Consider the following 17894-nt stretch of genomic DNA (forward strand, 5'->3'; position numbering starts at 1 on the left):
GGTAAGAGGGACGAGTGAAGTCAAGAGTGAGAACGACCCTTTTCCAAGAAGTTTGGTGACACCTAGAGGATTGAGGAGGCTTTCCCCCAAAAATGGAAGAAATGCGCCTATGCCCCCGGAAGTCTCCCGATTCTAAGACGTGAGGCACACGCAGTTCATCCACATCACCAGGGACAGCCTTTGAGGCTGAAGCAGCAGCGGACCCAGGAGCCAGCTTTACTGCAGGGCACAGCCTTGTGGTGGGGCACGTCTTCCTTCCTGAGGCTCCGGGGTGCTGGCTAAGTCTCAAGGTGGGGACGTGAGCACACCCGGGAGGACTGTGACGTCACTGTTTTTTATTTCCTGCGGGGGGACAAGCCCTCGGGTCGGCGTTGCTGACGACGGACGGCACCTCCCACATGCTCTGATACCCTGCAGCTGGAGGCTAGCCCAGCACAAAACCGCTTTGCCTGTGTCTCCCCGGACGCGTGGCCCAGTGAGACTCGAGTTTAGCGTCTCATGGGAACCGTGCGTGGCTCACTCCCTGCTGGCCGACGTCCCCTCACGGTCTCAACCTGGCCAGGCCTCGCTTACAGACCCCACCGACGGGAACTGTGAGCTCACCATGTAAGCCCCACAAGACCACAGAGTCTCACTGGGGATGGGCGCTCTTTCCTGTGCCCTCTGGCAATGTCAGGGCACTTTATAGCAAAAGCCCCCGCAGTAAGGCTGAGGGAGTGACGTCACTCTTAAGAACAGGTAAAATGTTGGCGAGATGGAGGAAGGGCAGCCTGGATCGGGACTCCAGCCAATGCAAAGGCAAGGAGGCAGGAAGGTGTGATATCTTTCTGTAAAACTGTGTTGAAGCCTCCTTGAGCACTGGGTGGCGCTGTCCAGCCTGGAGAGAAACCCGCCATAGGCTCTCCATTCCCTGATTCCTACCCACAGCCCGTGGTGATCTCCTCCTGGTCTGTGGGTGTTAGAGAGATTTTAGAAATCCATCACTGGCAGGTTTCTGAGAGGCCAGCCTAGTCTGGGTCACATTTCGAAGAAGAGAAGAATGACACTTTTAAAGCAGCAGGTGGCACTTGTCTGGGAATTGGGGAAGTAGGCAGCATCAACCTGGGGCAGATCTTTGAGGAAAACCTCCTGCTGTCAGATCAAAGCTTACAGGGTATGACAGAGTCCATGCAGCCCAGCTGATCTGAGAAAGGGCTCCAACTGGGTAAGGAAGGAAGGCTTCCTGGAGGCGGTGGTATTAAAAGATGATGAGATGTGTCCATGGGAAAGAGAGATGAGAATCCAGGCTGGAATGTAGGACTGGGTGTATGTCTGTGTGGTATAGAAGATGAACTAGGTAATGGAGTGAGACAACATTTCCTCACTTACCTCATTTGTTTAATAGACATTTGTTAAACACCTGCTTTAATCCAGGGACACAGTCTCCTGTGGCACTCACAGTCTAGAGGGGGAGACAGATCTGAAAGCAGAGAATTAAAGAAAAAATTTTATTGAAGTGTAGTTGATTTACAATGTTAGTTTCAGGTGTACAGCAAAATGATTCAGTTATACATATACCTACATATATTTTTTTGTTTTCAGATACTTTTCCATTATATGTTATTACAAGATACAGAATATAATTTCCTGTTGAAGGCAGAGAATTTTTGCATGATATGTGAAAAAGGTGTTGCGAGAGCCCAGAGGAGGCACCTGACCCAGCCTGGGGGTCTTTGTGTCCGGCTCCTGGCACAGGGCATGTAATTTCCTGAGTGATCAGGAAACTTTTCTTATTCATAAGGAGCCCCTTTTGATTACATCTCAGTTTATTCTAATGAGATTCCTTAGAGTAGGGTCCCTTTCTAGCCTCAAGGGTGGGGCTGGTCCCTGGAAACCAAGTGACTAGAGGGTTGAAACTATGGCGGGGCTGGAGATTAAGTTCTGCCTCTTGAACAAGATTTTTTTAATGGTATTTTTTTGAAAAATTTTTAAAGTAGTGGCTTCTTTTTATTTATTTATTTGGCAGGTGGAGGTAATTAGGCTTGTTTATTTAATGGAGGTACTGGGGATTGAACCCAGGACCTCATGCATGCTAAGCATGCACTCTACCACTGAGCTATACCCTCTGCCCCTGGAAGTGGGAACCTAAGCCAGCCAATCAAGAACCGCCTGATAGTCTCCCACCATCCCCTACAAGAAAGCAACCTTGCAACTTGCCACTCCCTCGTTCCTGCTCCTGACTGCCTATAAAACCTCTAGCCTTGCATGTCTCTTCAGAGCTCCTTTCTGTTTGCTAGACTGGATGCTGCCCAATTCATAAATCACTGAATAAAGCCAGCAAGATCTTAATGTGCACACAGTTGTGGGTTTTGTTGTTGTTGTTGTTGTTATTTATTTTTAGGGGGAAGGTAATTAGGTTTATTTATTTCTTTTTAATGGCGGTACTGGGGATGGAACCCAGAACATCGTGCATGCTAAGCAGGCGCTCCACCCCTGAGCTACACCCTCCACCCTGTTGTTGATTTTAAAACAGATCTGACGCTGTCTCCAGGTTGACAGTGTCAGAAGTGAGCTCAATCTGCAGGACATCCAGTTGGCATCTGGCTGAGACTTGAAGAGTCGCTTGGTGGTGTTGGAAAATATTCTAGAGCTTTCTGAAGGTCTCATTCTAGGGGAAAGGCTGCATTCTGGAGGATGACTTGTTTGCAGAGATGGAATGGGGTGGCGGAAGGAGGGGTGTTTCAGTTCCAGCAATCAGCACATGCAAAGGCTGAGAAAGAGAACATGACTTCCTAGAGGAAGTAAAAGTTTTTCAGCAGAGCTCTAGAGCCCCAGGAGGGAAAATGGGATACCGGTCCAGGGTCCAGTCATGAGGTATTGAACTCCAGGCGGAAGGGTTAATAGTGAGCATGGTAGGAACAGCCCATCCGAGAGAGTATCTCTTTTCACCTTCCTGAGGGGCTGGTGTTCCAGCTCTGTGGATGTGTCTCTGGAGATGGGAAAGCCACCACCTCCCCAGCTCTGCCTCCACCTGTGAGATCATGAGCATGTCTCCTCAATTCCTGAGCCTCAGTTTTCCCCACATGTGAAATGGGGACATGGACTGTCTTAGTCCATTCAGGCTGCTGGAACAGATAGCGTAGACTGGGTGGCTTAAGCAACCAACATTTATTTCTCACAGTTCTGGAGGCTGGAAGTCTATGACCAACGAGCCGGCAGACTGGTGTCAGGTGGACCCGCCTCCTGATTCACGGAAGACCATCTTCTGGCTCTGTCCTCACATAGCAGAAGGGGAGAGAGAGCCCTCTGGGGTCTCTTTTGTAAGAGCACTAATCCCATTCATGACCCAATCGCTTCCCAAATGCCCCGAATCCCCACTGGGATAGAATACCATGCTATTGGGGATTTGGTTTCAACCTAGGAATTCCTGGGGTGGGGAGACACAAGCATTCAGTCTGTGATACAAACCTATCTTACAGGGCTGTCATGAGAAAAGTTAGGTCTCTTGGCACCAAACAGATGCCCAATAAATGTTGTTCCCCTTCCCCTTTCTTTAAGGAACAAAAAGTCCTCTAAAAGACCTTGAACGTATTCCAGAGCTGGATGTACCATGCTCTGCTCGGCCATTCCACCAGCACCGGTCACCCTGCTTGTGCCACCTTTTCTCCCCCAAGAATATACAACCCATAATAATTCATTCAGTCATTCATTTAACATTGCTGGAGTGCCTACTATGTGCCAGGCAGTGTTTTTTTTTTTTTTTTTTGAAAAAATAAAGCTATCTTTCTTTGCAAATGACATGATTATCCACATAGACATTCTCAAGGAATTTACAAAAAAACTCTTCTAGAACTAATAAATTAGTTCAGCAGTATCATGGGACACAAGATTAATCTATAAATCTTAAATGTATTTGTATACACTAACAATGTAGGTACCAAAATTAAAAGCACAATACTTTTTACAGCTGCTTCAAAGAAAATGAAATGCTTAGATACAAACTTTTTTTTTAAAACAGCAACATTATTTATAATCAGGCAGTGTTCTTGACACTGGGGATATACTAGTGAAGAAAAAAGACTCAGTCTCCTCCCTCTGAACAGCTGATCGCAGCTGTTTTTATAAATAGTTTAGTGAAACTCTTCCCCACCCATTCACTGACATATTGTCCATCATGATTTCCTGTTACAGGGGCAGAGCTGAGTAGTTGTGGCAGAGACCGGCCCACAAGGCCAAAATAATATTTGCTCTCTGGCTCTTTTCAGAAAACGTTTGCCAACTCTTGGTCTAGAAGGTAACATTCTGGGTGAGATAGCTAGTAGACAGATAAGCAAAAATTTGAACCTCAATCTGGTTCTCCTCTCTCTCTCTCTCTCAGGACTCCCCAATTAAGAGGGGCAACACTATAAATCCCTTCCCCCTATTTTTTGAGCTGGATGGAGTTGAGGGGCACAGAGGTGAATGAAAATGAAAATGCTTTCATGGACTGAACCCCAGCTCCAGCGTTTATAAGGTCATGGACCATGGACAGGTGACATGATCTCTGAGTCTCATAGGTAAAATGGGAACATTAGTAGCTGGGTTATGGGGATTCACTGAGACCATGTGTGAAAAGCATTTAGCACAAAAGAAGTTTTGAAGGAATGCTGGCAGGATTTCCACTTCAGGTGAGAGCATAGAAGGCCCCAGAAGACCCTCCCTTTCATGGTGATAAGTAGAAAAAAACCAACTTTTCAATAGGACTAGTCAAGAGTGGTGAAAGCAAGGACGCCCGGATGAGCTGGGATTCAGAGATAAAAATGGGCCCTTCATAGGTGAGCCAAGTGCAGTGGTAGCTTCCACACCAGGGGGCAGGCAGACACCAGCTCTGGGTATGGGGAGGCTTGCATGGATGGAGAGGTGTTTAGAGGACAGAATAAATCAGCCAGTTCTTAGGTGACAAGAGTAAGTGTTCAAAACTGTGGCCACTAGAGTGTTGGAGTCCAAACTTGGTGAGGAGATCATCCTCGCAGAGGGATGACGGGTATGGGATGTCAGAGCCCAAGTAAGGTAAGAAGGCCAACAGCATGGGGGTCTCCATCTGCCTGGTGGGAGGGGGTCAGTGTCCAAGTGCAGTGAGGAGGGCATCCACTTAGAGTAGGGGATGGTGATGGGAATATGAGATTGATGAACCAAATATATATATTCAGGATAATGGGGACCAGGTTTCCCACCATCCGAGAAGAGTATTGCAAAGATAAATGGAGAGAAAATTAGAATGAACCTTATTGTATTTAATTGTAGGTGTTGGTGTGAACTCATGGTTTTCAAAATACAGAGAGAAATAAATGTGTGTGTGTGTGTGTGTGTGTGTGTGTGTGTGTGTGTGTGTGTGTGTGTGGTGTTCTTATTAGTTTACTCAGAAGTCCTGGGATCAGTGATACCCCAAAAATAATGAGCACGCTTAACACCCTGGTCTTGGTTTCTGAATGCCAGTCTCCCCTTAAAAACAAACCAGGGCTCTTTGGAGAAAGGGTTGATTCCAGAGTTTGGACAGGGAAAGCTTGATCAGCAGAAAAACTGATAGGCATATGTCAAAAGGACATAGAAGGCAGCATGAAAGGCTTCCACTGGCCAAATCAAAGATAATTTAAGCATGAAAAAAACAGAAAGAAAAAAAAAGAATGTCAGCGAAAATGGCAGAGTGAATTTTCCTTTTTCAAAAATGAAAAAAACCACAGAATTTGTCAGAATCAACACTTTTAGAACTCTGGAAATCAACCAAAAGCTTACAGTAATTCAGAGAGCATTTAGTCAAGAAAAATGGCTGAATCTCAGTAAAGAACAGAGAGCTTGGTGGAATTTTAACGTATCCCAGTCCCTGCTTCACAGCTCAGAAATAGCCTTAAAAAATAACAGCCCACATTCCTGGTGCTGGAGGGAGAAGAACTGATTGGGAGCTCTTATAAAGCTTTGTTTCCAATGAAGAGTCATTATCTGATCTGTCTAGTGGTTTCCCAGAAGACCACACCCAAAAGGCTTGCCTTATGTGATCTCAATTGAACTTGCCCTGTCCTAAAAGCCTCTCCCCAGAGGGCACCTGCTAAATGTTTTAACACCACAATTGCCTGAGGTGATGGATAATGGTTGGGACAAACAATAGCCTAACCAAAAGTCTTAAAAGGAAAAGTTACGGAATGAGGTGTCCTTAGGGCCTTTGAAAAGTTCCAACATAGTCCTGAGAATCTGGAAGGCCACATGCATGTGTAGGGCTGTGTGCATGCCCAGGAAAGATATGAGAAGGTCCCAAACTCTTAATTTCAGCTAACTCTGAGGCTCTGTGAAAGCAGAAGTAGAGGCTAAGGCAGAGTTGCAAACTTCATGGTGGAGTGTGGAAGTCGTGTCCAAACACACAGAGACCCGGGGCAAAGACTGGGAGATTTTTAGTTTCAGGTTTTCAAGGAAATCTGTGCCATCATCCGCTAAGCACTAAGCTAAGTGGCGATTTTAGTGGCCACATATGACAGAGAATAGAGACTCTACAGAATTAGTTAAGAAAAGCCATTAAACAAACAAAAACAACCACTACAGAAAACAGCAGTGACAGCAAACCCTAAGAAGGAGGTAGAATCTGATTTCTGTAGCTGCCATATTCCATTACAGGTATATCTGGGAGATACTGTGGGTTTGGTTCCAGACTAGCACAATAAAGCAAATATTGCAATAAGGCAAGGCACACAAATTTTTTGTTTCCCTGTGCATATAAAAGTTATGTTTACACTATAATGTAGTCTATTAAGTTTACAATAACTTTATGTCTAAAAAAACCAATGTACATACCTTAATTTGAAATACTTTCTTGCTAAAAAAAAATGCTAATCATCGTCTTTCAATGCAGGGTTGCCCAAAACCTTCAACTGCAAAAAAATGCAATATCTGCAGAGCAAGATAAAATGAAGTGCAATAAACAAGGTATACCTGTATTTGAAATGTACAGTTTTCAACAAAAATTATGAGACATACAAAGAAACAGGAAAACATTACCCATACATACACAAAAAAAGTGAACAGAAACCGTCCCTGAGGAAGTCCTGATATTGATTACTGCACAAAGGCTTCTAATGAGCTATTTTTAAATATGGTCGATGAGTAAAAGGAAATCGTATGTAATGAACTAGAGAAGTCTAAGAATAAAATGTCACCAAATAGAGAATACATCAAGAAAGGAATTGAAATTATAAAAAGGAACCTTATGGATAATTCTGTGATTGGAAAGTACAATAACCGAAATAAAAATTTCAGTAGAGGGCCTAATAGCAGATTTGAGGAGGCAGAAGAAAGTATTAGCAAAAACTGAAGATGGGCCCATTGAGATTATTCAGCCTGAAGAACAGGGTAACAACAGTAGAAAAATTAACAGAATCTTGGAGGGAGGGTACAGCTCACTGGCAGAGCATGTGCTTAGCGTGCACGAGGTCCCGGGTTCAATCCCCAGTACCTCCATTAAAATAAGTAAATAAAACCTAATTACCTCCCCTCAACAAACAAAAATAAATAAATAAAAAGTTTTAAAAAAATTTGTAACAGAGTCTTAGAGACATGTGGGACATCATCAAACATAACAACATATGCATAATGGGAGTGTCAGAAGTAGAGGAAGGACAGAAGGGGGCAGGAAGAATATTTTTTTAAACATTTTTTATTGATTTATAATCATTTTACAATGTTGTGTCAAAGGCAGAAAGAATACTTGAATAGTGGTTGAAAACTTCCAAAATTTGATGGAAGTATTAGGCTATACAACCAGAAACTAAATAAATTTCAAGTAGGATAAATTTAAAGAGACCCACACTTAGACACATAACTGTCAAACTGTTGAAAGATAGAGACAAAGAATCTTCAAAGCAGCAAGAGAAAAATGTCTCATTGTGTACAAGTGATCCTCAATAAGATTAACAGCTTATTCCTCATCAGAAATCATGGAGGCCAGAAGGCAGTGGGAAGACATATTTGAAGTTCTGAAAGAAAAAAAAAACCAAAAAACCCTGTCAACCAAAGATTCTATAACCAGCAAAATTACTTTATTCAGCCATAAAAAGGAATAAAGTACTGATATATGTCACATGCATGAGCCTTGAAAACATTATGCAAAATGAAAGGCCAGATTCAGAAGGGTGTTGTATGATTCCATTTATAGGAAATAAACAGAATAGGTAAATCCATGGAGACAGAAAGTAGATTAGTGGTTTCTGGAGCCTGGGAGGAGGTGGAAATGGGGAGTGACTGCTTAATGGGAATGGGGTTTCCCTTTCGGGTGATGAAAATATTTTGGAAGTAGATAGTGGTGATGGTTGCACAACATTCACAACATTATGTATTAAATGCTACTGAATTGTACAGTTTTAATGGTAAAATTTATGTTATGTGTATTTCATTACAATAAGAGACATGAAAGAAGTATTTTAAGATGAAATAAAAGAACACTAAACAGTAACTTGAATCTACATGAAAAAATAAAAAGCCCCAACAAAAGTAACTTATATAAGTAAACATAAAAGACAATATAAATGTATTTTTATTTGCAATTCATTTTTCCCCTATCTGATTCAAAAGACAACTGTATAATGCAATCATTAAAATCTAAGTTGATGGGCACATAAAGATAAAATTTGTAATAATAGCAGCATAAAGAGAGGGGGAAATGGAAGTATAAAGGAGCAGAGTTTTGAATTTATTAAAATCATGTTGATATTAATCTGAACTAGATTGTTATCAATTAAGATGTTAATAGTAATCCCCAGGGCAACCATGAAGAAAATAAGTCAAAATACATAGTAAAAGAAACAAGAGAATTAAAGTGATATACTAAAAAGTACTTAACACAAAAGGAGGTAGTAATGGAGGAACTGTAAACAAAAAAATAAGACAGATGAAAAACAAACAACAAAATGACAGACATAAACCCTACCATATCAGTAATTACATTAAGTGTAGATGGGTTAAATTCTCCAATTGAAAGGTAGAGACTGGCAGAATGGATTTTAAAAAAAGATCCAATTATATGCTTCCCACAAAGGACTCACTTTAGATTAAAAACAGAGATAGGAATATATAACCAATTGAATCAGATAGGAAACAAGGATCCATATATAAATAAATGGAAAATTTGATACACAAAGTTTCAAAATGACTCTCTCTACAAAATATTTAGTAATTACAAAGGGAAAAAGAGTAACTTCTTTGTGGAGTAGTTACGCAGGGACTCAGGGGCCAACTCCCAGCCCCACTGCTTTTGAGCTGTGTGACCTCAGTTGCTTGCCGGCTCTTGTTTCTCAGTTTCTTCATTTGTAAAGCAAGATGATTGTACCTTTCTCATAGGGCTATTGGGAGAGAGGTGGTCAACAAATCGGGGTTTATTATTGCTGAAGTGGGGGAGAACACAGCTGAGGGGAACTGTGGGCACATGCTAAGTGCTATTACTGCTGAGCACCTGCCATTTGAATAGGCAGCTTATACTCACTACTAGCACACTGTATAAAACCCCACAATTACAGTGTGAGGCAGGGTAATTGTCTCATTTCACAGCTGAGTAAACTGAGTGAGGGTCTGATAGCCCCAGGACTAGAAAAGGGTTGTAATCATGCCTTCTGGCACCAGTATTAACTGCACAGCTTCTGCCCACCCTAATGGAATTCTGTGGGAGCACAAACTTGGATTCACAAACTTTAATGCCACTCTGTTAATTGACTAAGTGTTATATGTCACTCTGTAAGATTCACGTAAGAGCACAAGTTTTGATTAACAGATCAAAATACCACCCTGATAACTAAATAAGTTTAGTTGCTTTAAAGCTGCTTTGCTAGCAGGAATCTGCTACAATCTGCCTCCTTGCTGTAAAAAGCAGAGACATGCTTTGCTTGCTTTGCTTGGCTCGAGGTCATAGGTTCAGGGCTGCTTGTGCTTATGGAAAACCGTAACTTGTCCCCTGCCCTAACCAGCAGGACATGCTTCGCTTATCAGGCGTAGGCGGTTGGAGCAGGCTGCGGACGCTCACGGAAGAGTGTGACTTAGCCCTTAGCTGGGAAGAGCTGGGCTGCTTCGCACGCTTAAGATGATTTTTGATCGCTGTATAGAGACTCTGTACTGGTCTGGTTTTCATTATCAATTGTTTGAAACACTGCAACCTTTCTTATGACTGTTTGAGGTTTAAAATAACTGTATTATCAACTGTACACTCCTTGGCTCCTGAAACATTTTAACCTTCTCCCTAAGTATAAATTAAGATTATGATGTTTCTGTTTTTCACAAAACTGCTGACTTGCATCCCTGCATGTACACCGTGCCCCTTACACATTCCCATGACATATTTCACTTTGATTCTTTGTTTGACTATTCTCAGTAAATACCAGAGCTTTGGAGGAGCTCAGGGAGTCGGTCTCCGACTCCCTCTCACTCTCTTGACTTGATAAAGTCTTGAGTAATTCCGTCCTTCCGTGATGGGACTCTTGCTGGACAAAACCCACAGAACTCTGCCTTAGTTGTGTCAGATGCTCTGTTTCTCCCCGGATATTTCCAAGTAAGTGGTATCCCCATCGTGTTCCTCATTCTCCCTGAGTTGAGAAGGAACAGATTGGAGGAGGGGCTACAGAAGGAAATATGTGGTGTTATAAGAAAAAAAACCCACATTTCAGAGAGGATTTGGAAAGAGGAGCAGAGGGGAAAGGAGGATGGCAGAGATGTCTGACCCCAGGGAGCCAGATGGCTCTGGTGAGACTGGACCCCCACTCTGGTTGGTGATGGGGACGACAGGGCTCCAAGGTCCTGAAGGTGTTGGGGGTCTGGCCTCCAGCTTGCTGGAGGGGAGATGTCCAGCCTCCACCTTGCAGGAGGTGGGAGGGTCCGGCCTCCAGCTTGCAGTCCTGAGCACAGGGCTCAGCAGCCTCCTAAGCTCAACTGAGTGTGTTCTGTCCTATTCAGAGGAGGAGAATTTTGGGGGCAAGAGACTGACTGGGAAAGACCCTGGACAACTCTGCAGTTGGAGGAGCTTGCCAGGTACTGGGGTGGCTGCTGCAGGAGAAGGCAGCTGGGGAAAGGGGTGGTTAGGAAGCTCTCTCCAGCATGGGTGGGGCGGGGGCAGGATCTGCCCCCTGCCCCTAGCTCTCTGCTTATCTGCTGATCCTACAGGGTGTCTGACCCGGGCCCCTCTGCTTCTGTTCCTGGTTTTCATCTCACTGGGTTTCCTTATGCTCCTGGTGACCACCATGGTTCAAGGTGAGTCAGAGGCTGGGGGCTTGGAGTCCTGGGTCCCTTTGGGTTTTCTCCCTGGGATGGTCCTTTCCTACAGTCCCCAAACTTACAAGGGTTCACCTTCTCTGTGACCATGGGCCAGTTACTCCCCATCTCTGAGCCTGTTTCCTTGTGTGAAATGAAGCTCATCCTCCCCCAGTGCGGGGAGCCTAGGCTCTCAGCATCCCTGACATTGAACCTGGCCCAGGGTCAGGCATCGAGTGGTGCTCATAAAGGGAGATTTCCCTGCTCTGTTGTAGTCTCCAGGATTGACCAGTCCCTGCAGAAAGAGACAAGGGACGATCAGGAGAGCCACAACCCGGGTAAGGGGCTGCAAGCCGGGTTCTGGAGGAGGAGAGGGAGAGGGGGCTCCGAGGCTGCACGCCCTTGGACGAGCCACCGCCACAGGGGTGAAGGAGGGAGGGCAGGCATGGGGGAGGGGACTGGGCCCCTGCATGAGGTCCTGGGGGCTGACAATATTGGGCTAGTCATTCTCTAAGCCTCAGTTTTCTCGTTTGTATAATGGGCTCTTGGAGTCACTATGTAACATTCCATACGTAATATTATTGTGGCACCCTCTCTGCACCAAGCACACAGTAGGTGCTTCATAATTGAGGTCCTCTTCCTCCAGTTGCTGTCGCACAGGAGCAGATGCAATCAAAGCTGGAAGGAATCCGGCAGCAGCTGACCTGGATGAATGCCACCCTGGGTAAGGGACCCACACCAAGATTAGGAGGATGTCACTGGGTTGTGGGTGGGGCTGGGAGCCACCATCTATGGCTTCCACTCTGAGGAGGGCAGTATAGAGCTGTGATCTGTCTCATGGGTTTCCTGGGGACTGAGCTGTCAGCTGAACATAGGGGACTGGCCCTGGGTTCCCAAGATCTGAGGCAGGTGTCTGGTGCCAGGGATCCAAGCGACCTCTCTGTCCCAACCCCGCCCCCTTCCCCAGCTAGCCTGTGCCATCCTTGCCCCTGGAATTGGGAAGTCTTCCAGGGGAATTGTTACTTATTCTCCTGGACCCAGAGTGACTGGAAATCTGCCGTCTCTGCCTGTCGGAACATTAAGGCCCAACTAGTGATCGTCAGCAGTGCTGAAGAGCAGGTGGGCTGGGCAAGGTTCCCACTGGGGCTGGGTCAACAAAGAGCTTTCTAGGGGGTGAGTATAGCTTAGTGGTAGAGTACATGCTTTGCATGTGTGAGGTCCTGGGTTCAATCCCCAGTACCTTCATTAAAAAAAAAACCACACTTAAAAAAGAAATATTAAACACACACACACACACACACACACACACACACAAACCAGAGCCTTCTGCCACCCTCCTCTGCCCTTTGAGAAAAGAGATGGGAGGGAGGACGCAGCCAGGAAAGGCTTCCTGGAGGAGGAACCATACTGGACTCAGGAAGGTCATATGAGAGAAGAATGTGGATAAGAGGAGCCCATGTAGATAAAAAAAGAACTCAGAGTACCCTTGAGACCATCCATAATGGACGTGAACTGAGACCCAAGTTGACATATTTCTACATGTGTATGCACATGAACACACATCCACAGCCTACAGGCAGGTGAGCACATACAACTTGAGGAGGGGCTGTAGGCTAGACTGCAGAAAGAACTTTCGTGGGAGGCAGGGGACCTTGGGAATGCGGGCAGACATGGGACGGGTGGTGTTCAGGGATCTTCCTCCTGATACCCCTCCCCCCTTGCCCCTCACCTCCAGAAATTCCTGAAGTTTTGGTATGTCAGAAATAATAAGCCCACTTGGATCGGCCTCAGTGACCACCACAATGAGGGTTCCTGGCGGTGGCTGGACAACAGCTCCCTCCAACTCAGGTGACCTCCCAATGACAATGGCCCGGAGGGAGTGGGCAGGGAAAACCACCCACCACCGAAACCAGGGTGCTCAGACTCTGGGACCAGGAAGGATCACCTTTGGGGCTTGGTGAAGATGCAGAGTCCTGCCTCCACCCTCGGGGTTGGGGCGGGGATGTCTGATTTGGGACCAGGAATCTGTATATTTACTTTGCCAGCACTGGTTCTGATGGAGGTGGTATTTGAATCCACATTTTGAAAACCCTCCCTCTGAATTCCTCACCACCCTCTGGCTGGTCCTCAGCAATTTGCTGCCAAAGCCCAGGGACCAGCTCCTCTGAGGTGGGGGCTGGCGGGTGGTTGGGAGTGAGCTCTGGGTGGAGTAGGGGGCCTCAAAGCTCTGGTGGGGTTCACAGCTTCTGGAAAGATGGGGAACCCAACAACCACGGAGATGAGGACTGTGTGGAATTACACAATGATGGCTGGAATGATGGCAGATGTGTTACAGAACACTCCTGGATCTGTGAGAAGCCCTCAACTCCCTGCCCTGAACTCTGAGGGTCACTGCCTCTTCCAATCCCCGGCCCCTCCCCCACCATGGTCCCCAGAGATCAGGCAACTGGGGCTCTGCTGGTTTCTCTCTGGCTCTACGCCCTTCTGTTTTTCCCTTTGGTGAATTCCCATCCTTCTCCTGTACGGAGGTCTCTGAGATCCTGAGAGATTCTGAGACCCCTTTATCCTCTAAGACCCATCCTGCATAGGTAAAGACCATCTCATTCCTTCTATTGATACCCTCGGCCCCTCCCATGACATCCCCTTAATAAAATCACACATTGCATTACGTGTTCCACTGAACTTACTGTCTATTCCTTTGCTACCGTTTCAATTACTATAGTTTGATAATATGTTTATGTCATTTAAAAAAAAATTGAAGTATAGTCAGTTACAACGTGTCAATTTCTGGTGTGTGTACAGCATAATGTCCCAGTCATGCATACATACACATATATTCATTTTCATATTTTCTTATTGAATGATAATGTTTGCTGTACACTAGGATATTGTCTTTTTTCAATTGGTTTTTCTCTACTACCATGTATTTTATTTCCCAGATACAGTTTTGAATTCTTTTGTCATTTTGGATGGGAATATACAGATATACAAATATGTATCTATATGTCTGTCTATCTGTTCATTATTCATGAACCCATTATTTATTCAGGAACTTAAAAAATGTCCTTCAGTAAAGTTTTATGATTTCTTCATATAAGTTTTTTTTTAAAACCCATTATTTCTGGGTGCGTGTATTAGTTTCCTGTTGATGCTATAACAAATCACCCCAAACTTAGTGGCTTGAAAGAACACAAATGTATTATCGTATAGTTCTGGAAGCTGCAAATCCAAAATGGGTCTCATGGGCCTGAGATCAAGGTGTCAGTAGGGATGTATTCCTGGAGGGTCTAGGGGAGAATCCACTTTCTTGCATTTTCTAGCTTCTAGAGGCCCCCTGCAATCCCTGGCTGGGGGCTCCCTCCCTCCATCTGGAGAGCCAGCAATGACTAAGTCTTTCCCACCTTGCACAACTCAAACACTGACTCTTCTGCCTCCCTCTTCCTCATTTAAAGGACTCTTGTGATTATACTGGGTCCACCTGGATAATGCTGTGCACCTTCACTATTCTAAGAGGTCAGCTGATTAGGAACCGTCTTTCTACCTGCAACCCTGATTCCCACTTTTCTGGGTGGCATAGCATATTGACAAGTTCTGGAGACACAGGCATATTTAGGGGGATATAATTCTGCCTACCACATTGTGTTGTATTTCTTATTGATGTGCTGAGTAGGGTAAATCTCAATGGCAGATGGGAGTTGGGTAATACCCCAACTCTCTCTGCTGTTGGCTTAGACAACTCTGAAGTATCTTTCAGAGGGCAGCAAGAGGAATGAGCCTTGGCAGCCCAAGGCCAACGCTTTCTTAAGTCTTCCTTACCCTCCTGATTTGAGAATGACACCACAAATCGACTTCTTACACTGAAAGCCTTGCGTCAGGGTCTGCATCTAGGGGAACTGAAACAAATTCAGGTTGAGCTCAAGGGACTCATTCTGAGTTGTGGGTTAGAACCACGCCAGATAAACAGATGGGCTGAGATGAGACTGACCATGTCACTTCTAGACTGGGACATTTAAGAACAAGTGGTCACCTCCCTGCACTATTCTTTCACCTTGGCAGTGCTGGAATCCACAGTGGCCACTTGGACGCAAGTAGCTTCTCCAGCTTGCAACAGTTTCCACAAGAGTGCATTTTGGCCATGACTGCATTGTGCTAAACTGCGGAGGTGCCAGGATGTATTTGCTATTGGGGCATAGCACAGCCCCAATAGCAAATGTGCTTCTGAACTCATCCACCAAGGAATTCCAGAACCTAACTTACAGCCATGCATTGGGCGTGTAGAGAACTCTTCCCAGCTCATACCTTAAGGCTAGCATAATTTATTATAAAAAAATAATGCCAGTGAAATAAAAGAAAAAGAAAAAGGAGGGAATAAAAGGAAACTGTTAAACTGTGTTGAAAACAAAAGTGATCCAGGAATCCAACTGGCCCAACTCAGTGCTGGAATGGTCTTTCTCAAGAAGAGTTCCTCAGGCAAGTATTATAATTCCCATTGATCAGCAGGTGTTTGCAAAGATGAAATTAAGATATCCCCATGAGAGGAGGGAGGATGTAGCTCAGTAGTAAAGCCTGTGCCTAGCATGCCTGAGGTCCTGGGTTCAATCCCCAGTACCTCTATTAAATAAATAAATAAACTGAATTATCCCTCCCCCCAAAAAAGATATGCCATGAGAACTTCCAGCCAAGGTGAAGCACCAGGGTCTAGAATTACCCTTCTGCTTGAAATAGGTGGAAAACTGGACAAAATGTATGAAGTAATTCTTTTCACACTTCAGGAATAAGTGCAATGCAGTGGTCCTTGAAAGGGGAGAGACAAGGTGAGCCCAACAATTGGCCCAGCTTTTTTCCTGGCAGGAGTTTCCAGGCTGCCTTGCAGGGAGGGGAAGCCCAAGTAGAGCTCAGAGCTTTCACTGGCTGGAGAAGACAGAGTTGGGAATTCAGGCAGGCCAAAAAGGCTAGAATTCACAGAGAGAGCTTTAAGAATTTGTGGAGGGTCCCCATTCACTCTTTTGCCGAGTTTTGATTGGTACCTGCATGTGGAGAAATTACAGGAGGCCAAGAAAAAAATCACTCAAGAGACTCAGAAGCAACGCTACTCCAAGTGGAGAGAGTATAGCTTAGTGGTAGAGCATAGTGCTTAGGCCCTGGGTTCAATCCCCAGGACCTCCAACCAGCCCCCTCCAAGAAAAAAAAAAATGATACCCAGACTCATAAAGGACTGGGGATATCAGAAGCCCACAATCATGGATCATTAATATGCTAAGAAACAGCTTTTGTTGTTCTAGGCTGTTTGGGGGTTGTTTGTTACTGCAATGCAATCTAAGCTGACAGATGCACACAATATTTCTGGGTATACCAGCCCCACACGTCCTTTGACCAGCATCTGAGACCCTTTGCTGCCTAAAGACTTTTCCAACTATATATAAAATAGGTAAACAACAAGGACCTACTGTAGAGCACAGGGAACTATACTCAGTTTCTTGTAATAACATGTAATGGAAAAGAATTTGAAAAGAAAAAAAAATATATGTATGTATATATGTAACTGAATCACTTTGCTGTACACCTGAAACTAACATTATAAATCAACTATACTTCAAGAAAAAAAAATTTTTTTAACCACCTGTGAAGTTCCAGATTTCCTAACGCAGGCAGTGTCACAGCAAGGTCCCTCACACCTGCTGTCACCTCAGCGTATTCTAGCTGCCAACACCCTCCCTCCTCCTCTACCCTGAACTGTGACTCATCTGTCAAGACTCAGAGCAGACATCCTGTCACCCAGGAGACCCTTTCTAGACGCTCAGCACCCCCAAGACGGGAGTAAGCGCTTCTTTGTACACCCCTCATCACAGGGTATTACAGGCTATTGTTTAATCAGGATAGTATAAGCTTCTTCACCGGACAGTCAACATCACCTAGGTGGAAGCCATGTGTGTCTCTAAGATCATGGTGCCTCCTGCCCTCAGCTGATACACCAACTGAATGGAAGGAGGGTGTTAGCACTCTTCACTCAAGGAGTCACTCCCACTCTCATCTCTGATGAGGCTTTCATGAAAAAGCCACTACCTTCTTCTAAGCCTCATCAGAGTCAGAAGTGGAGGAAGAGGCTCGAATCCCACAAACCTCTCCGAGTCTGCTCTTTGACCTTGGCGCAGTCCTGGTCCAGAACTCGAACTTCCTTGTCTGAAAACAAGGATGACATCTACCTTCCTTACAGAAGAAAGGAAAGCCACGCGTGACAAATGACACTTGACTGCGCCCTGGGGCGGTCCCTGCCCTTGCGGGGGCTTCCCTTCTGACCTGCGACCCTGTCTCAGCCACCCCCGCCCTGCACAGCCAACCCCTCCGCCCGGCTCGGCCCTGGCCTCCCTCACCTGCCGGAGGCGCGTAGGCCCGGGCGTGGGGCGGGGGGCTCGGCCCCGACCCCTCGGAGGCGGTGAGGCCGCCCCGGGGCCGGCTCAGAAGGCAGCGCCCCGCGTCCCGCAGCCGGAGGCAGCTCCTCCACATCGCGCGGGGGCCGGGGAGGACGACCGCGTGAGAGCTGAGCGCGGGGAACACAGGGTGGGGGGGTGCTGCACGCAGCGTCTCACCGGCCGCCGGCGCCAGCCGCCATGTTGCGCGCGCCCCTCGCGGCCGCCGTCGCCCGCGCCCCGCCCCCGCGCACGCCG

At 45.8% G+C, this 17894-nt stretch overlaps 1 protein-coding gene and 1 non-coding gene across 2 annotated transcripts; one reads left to right on the plus strand and one right to left on the minus strand.

The window, feature by feature from the left end:
- Window positions 1–590: 590 nt before the first annotated feature.
- On the minus strand, window positions 591–717 carry LOC123611814 (small nucleolar RNA SNORA49). The gene has a single exon (XR_006718909.1). It is a non-coding gene; the product is annotated as a small nucleolar RNA SNORA49 (small nucleolar RNA).
- A 9899-nt stretch (window positions 718–10616) lies between these two features.
- Window positions 10617–13897, plus strand: CD209 (CD209 molecule). The gene is made up of 8 exons (XM_010966810.3): window positions 10617–10725; window positions 10936–11010; window positions 11143–11229; window positions 11505–11567; window positions 11876–11953; window positions 12197–12348; window positions 12965–13077; window positions 13473–13897. Exons 1-8 carry the CDS (start codon window positions 10686–10688, stop codon window positions 13612–13614), a joined length of 750 nt encoding a protein of 249 aa, XP_010965112.1. The 5' UTR covers window positions 10617–10685; the 3' UTR covers window positions 13615–13897.
- The last annotated feature ends 3997 nt before the right edge of the window (window positions 13898–17894 follow it).

Source organism: Camelus bactrianus, chromosome 22 (assembly GCF_048773025.1).
Source record: "Camelus bactrianus isolate YW-2024 breed Bactrian camel chromosome 22, ASM4877302v1, whole genome shotgun sequence".
Taxonomy (NCBI): domain Eukaryota; kingdom Metazoa; phylum Chordata; class Mammalia; order Artiodactyla; family Camelidae; genus Camelus; species Camelus bactrianus.

Coding starts and splice junctions, on each gene's coding strand:
- CD209 (XM_010966810.3), top strand. CDS start 10,686: ATGGCAGAGATGTCTGACCCCAGGGAGCCAGATGGCTCTG. Junction 10,726..10,935: donor CAGGGAGCCAGATGGCTCTG/GTGAGACTGGAC, acceptor TGTCCTATTCAG/AGGAGGAGAATTTTGGGGGC. Junction 13,078..13,472: donor AACAGCTCCCTCCAACTCAG/GTGACCTCCCAA, acceptor TGGGGTTCACAG/CTTCTGGAAAGATGGGGAAC.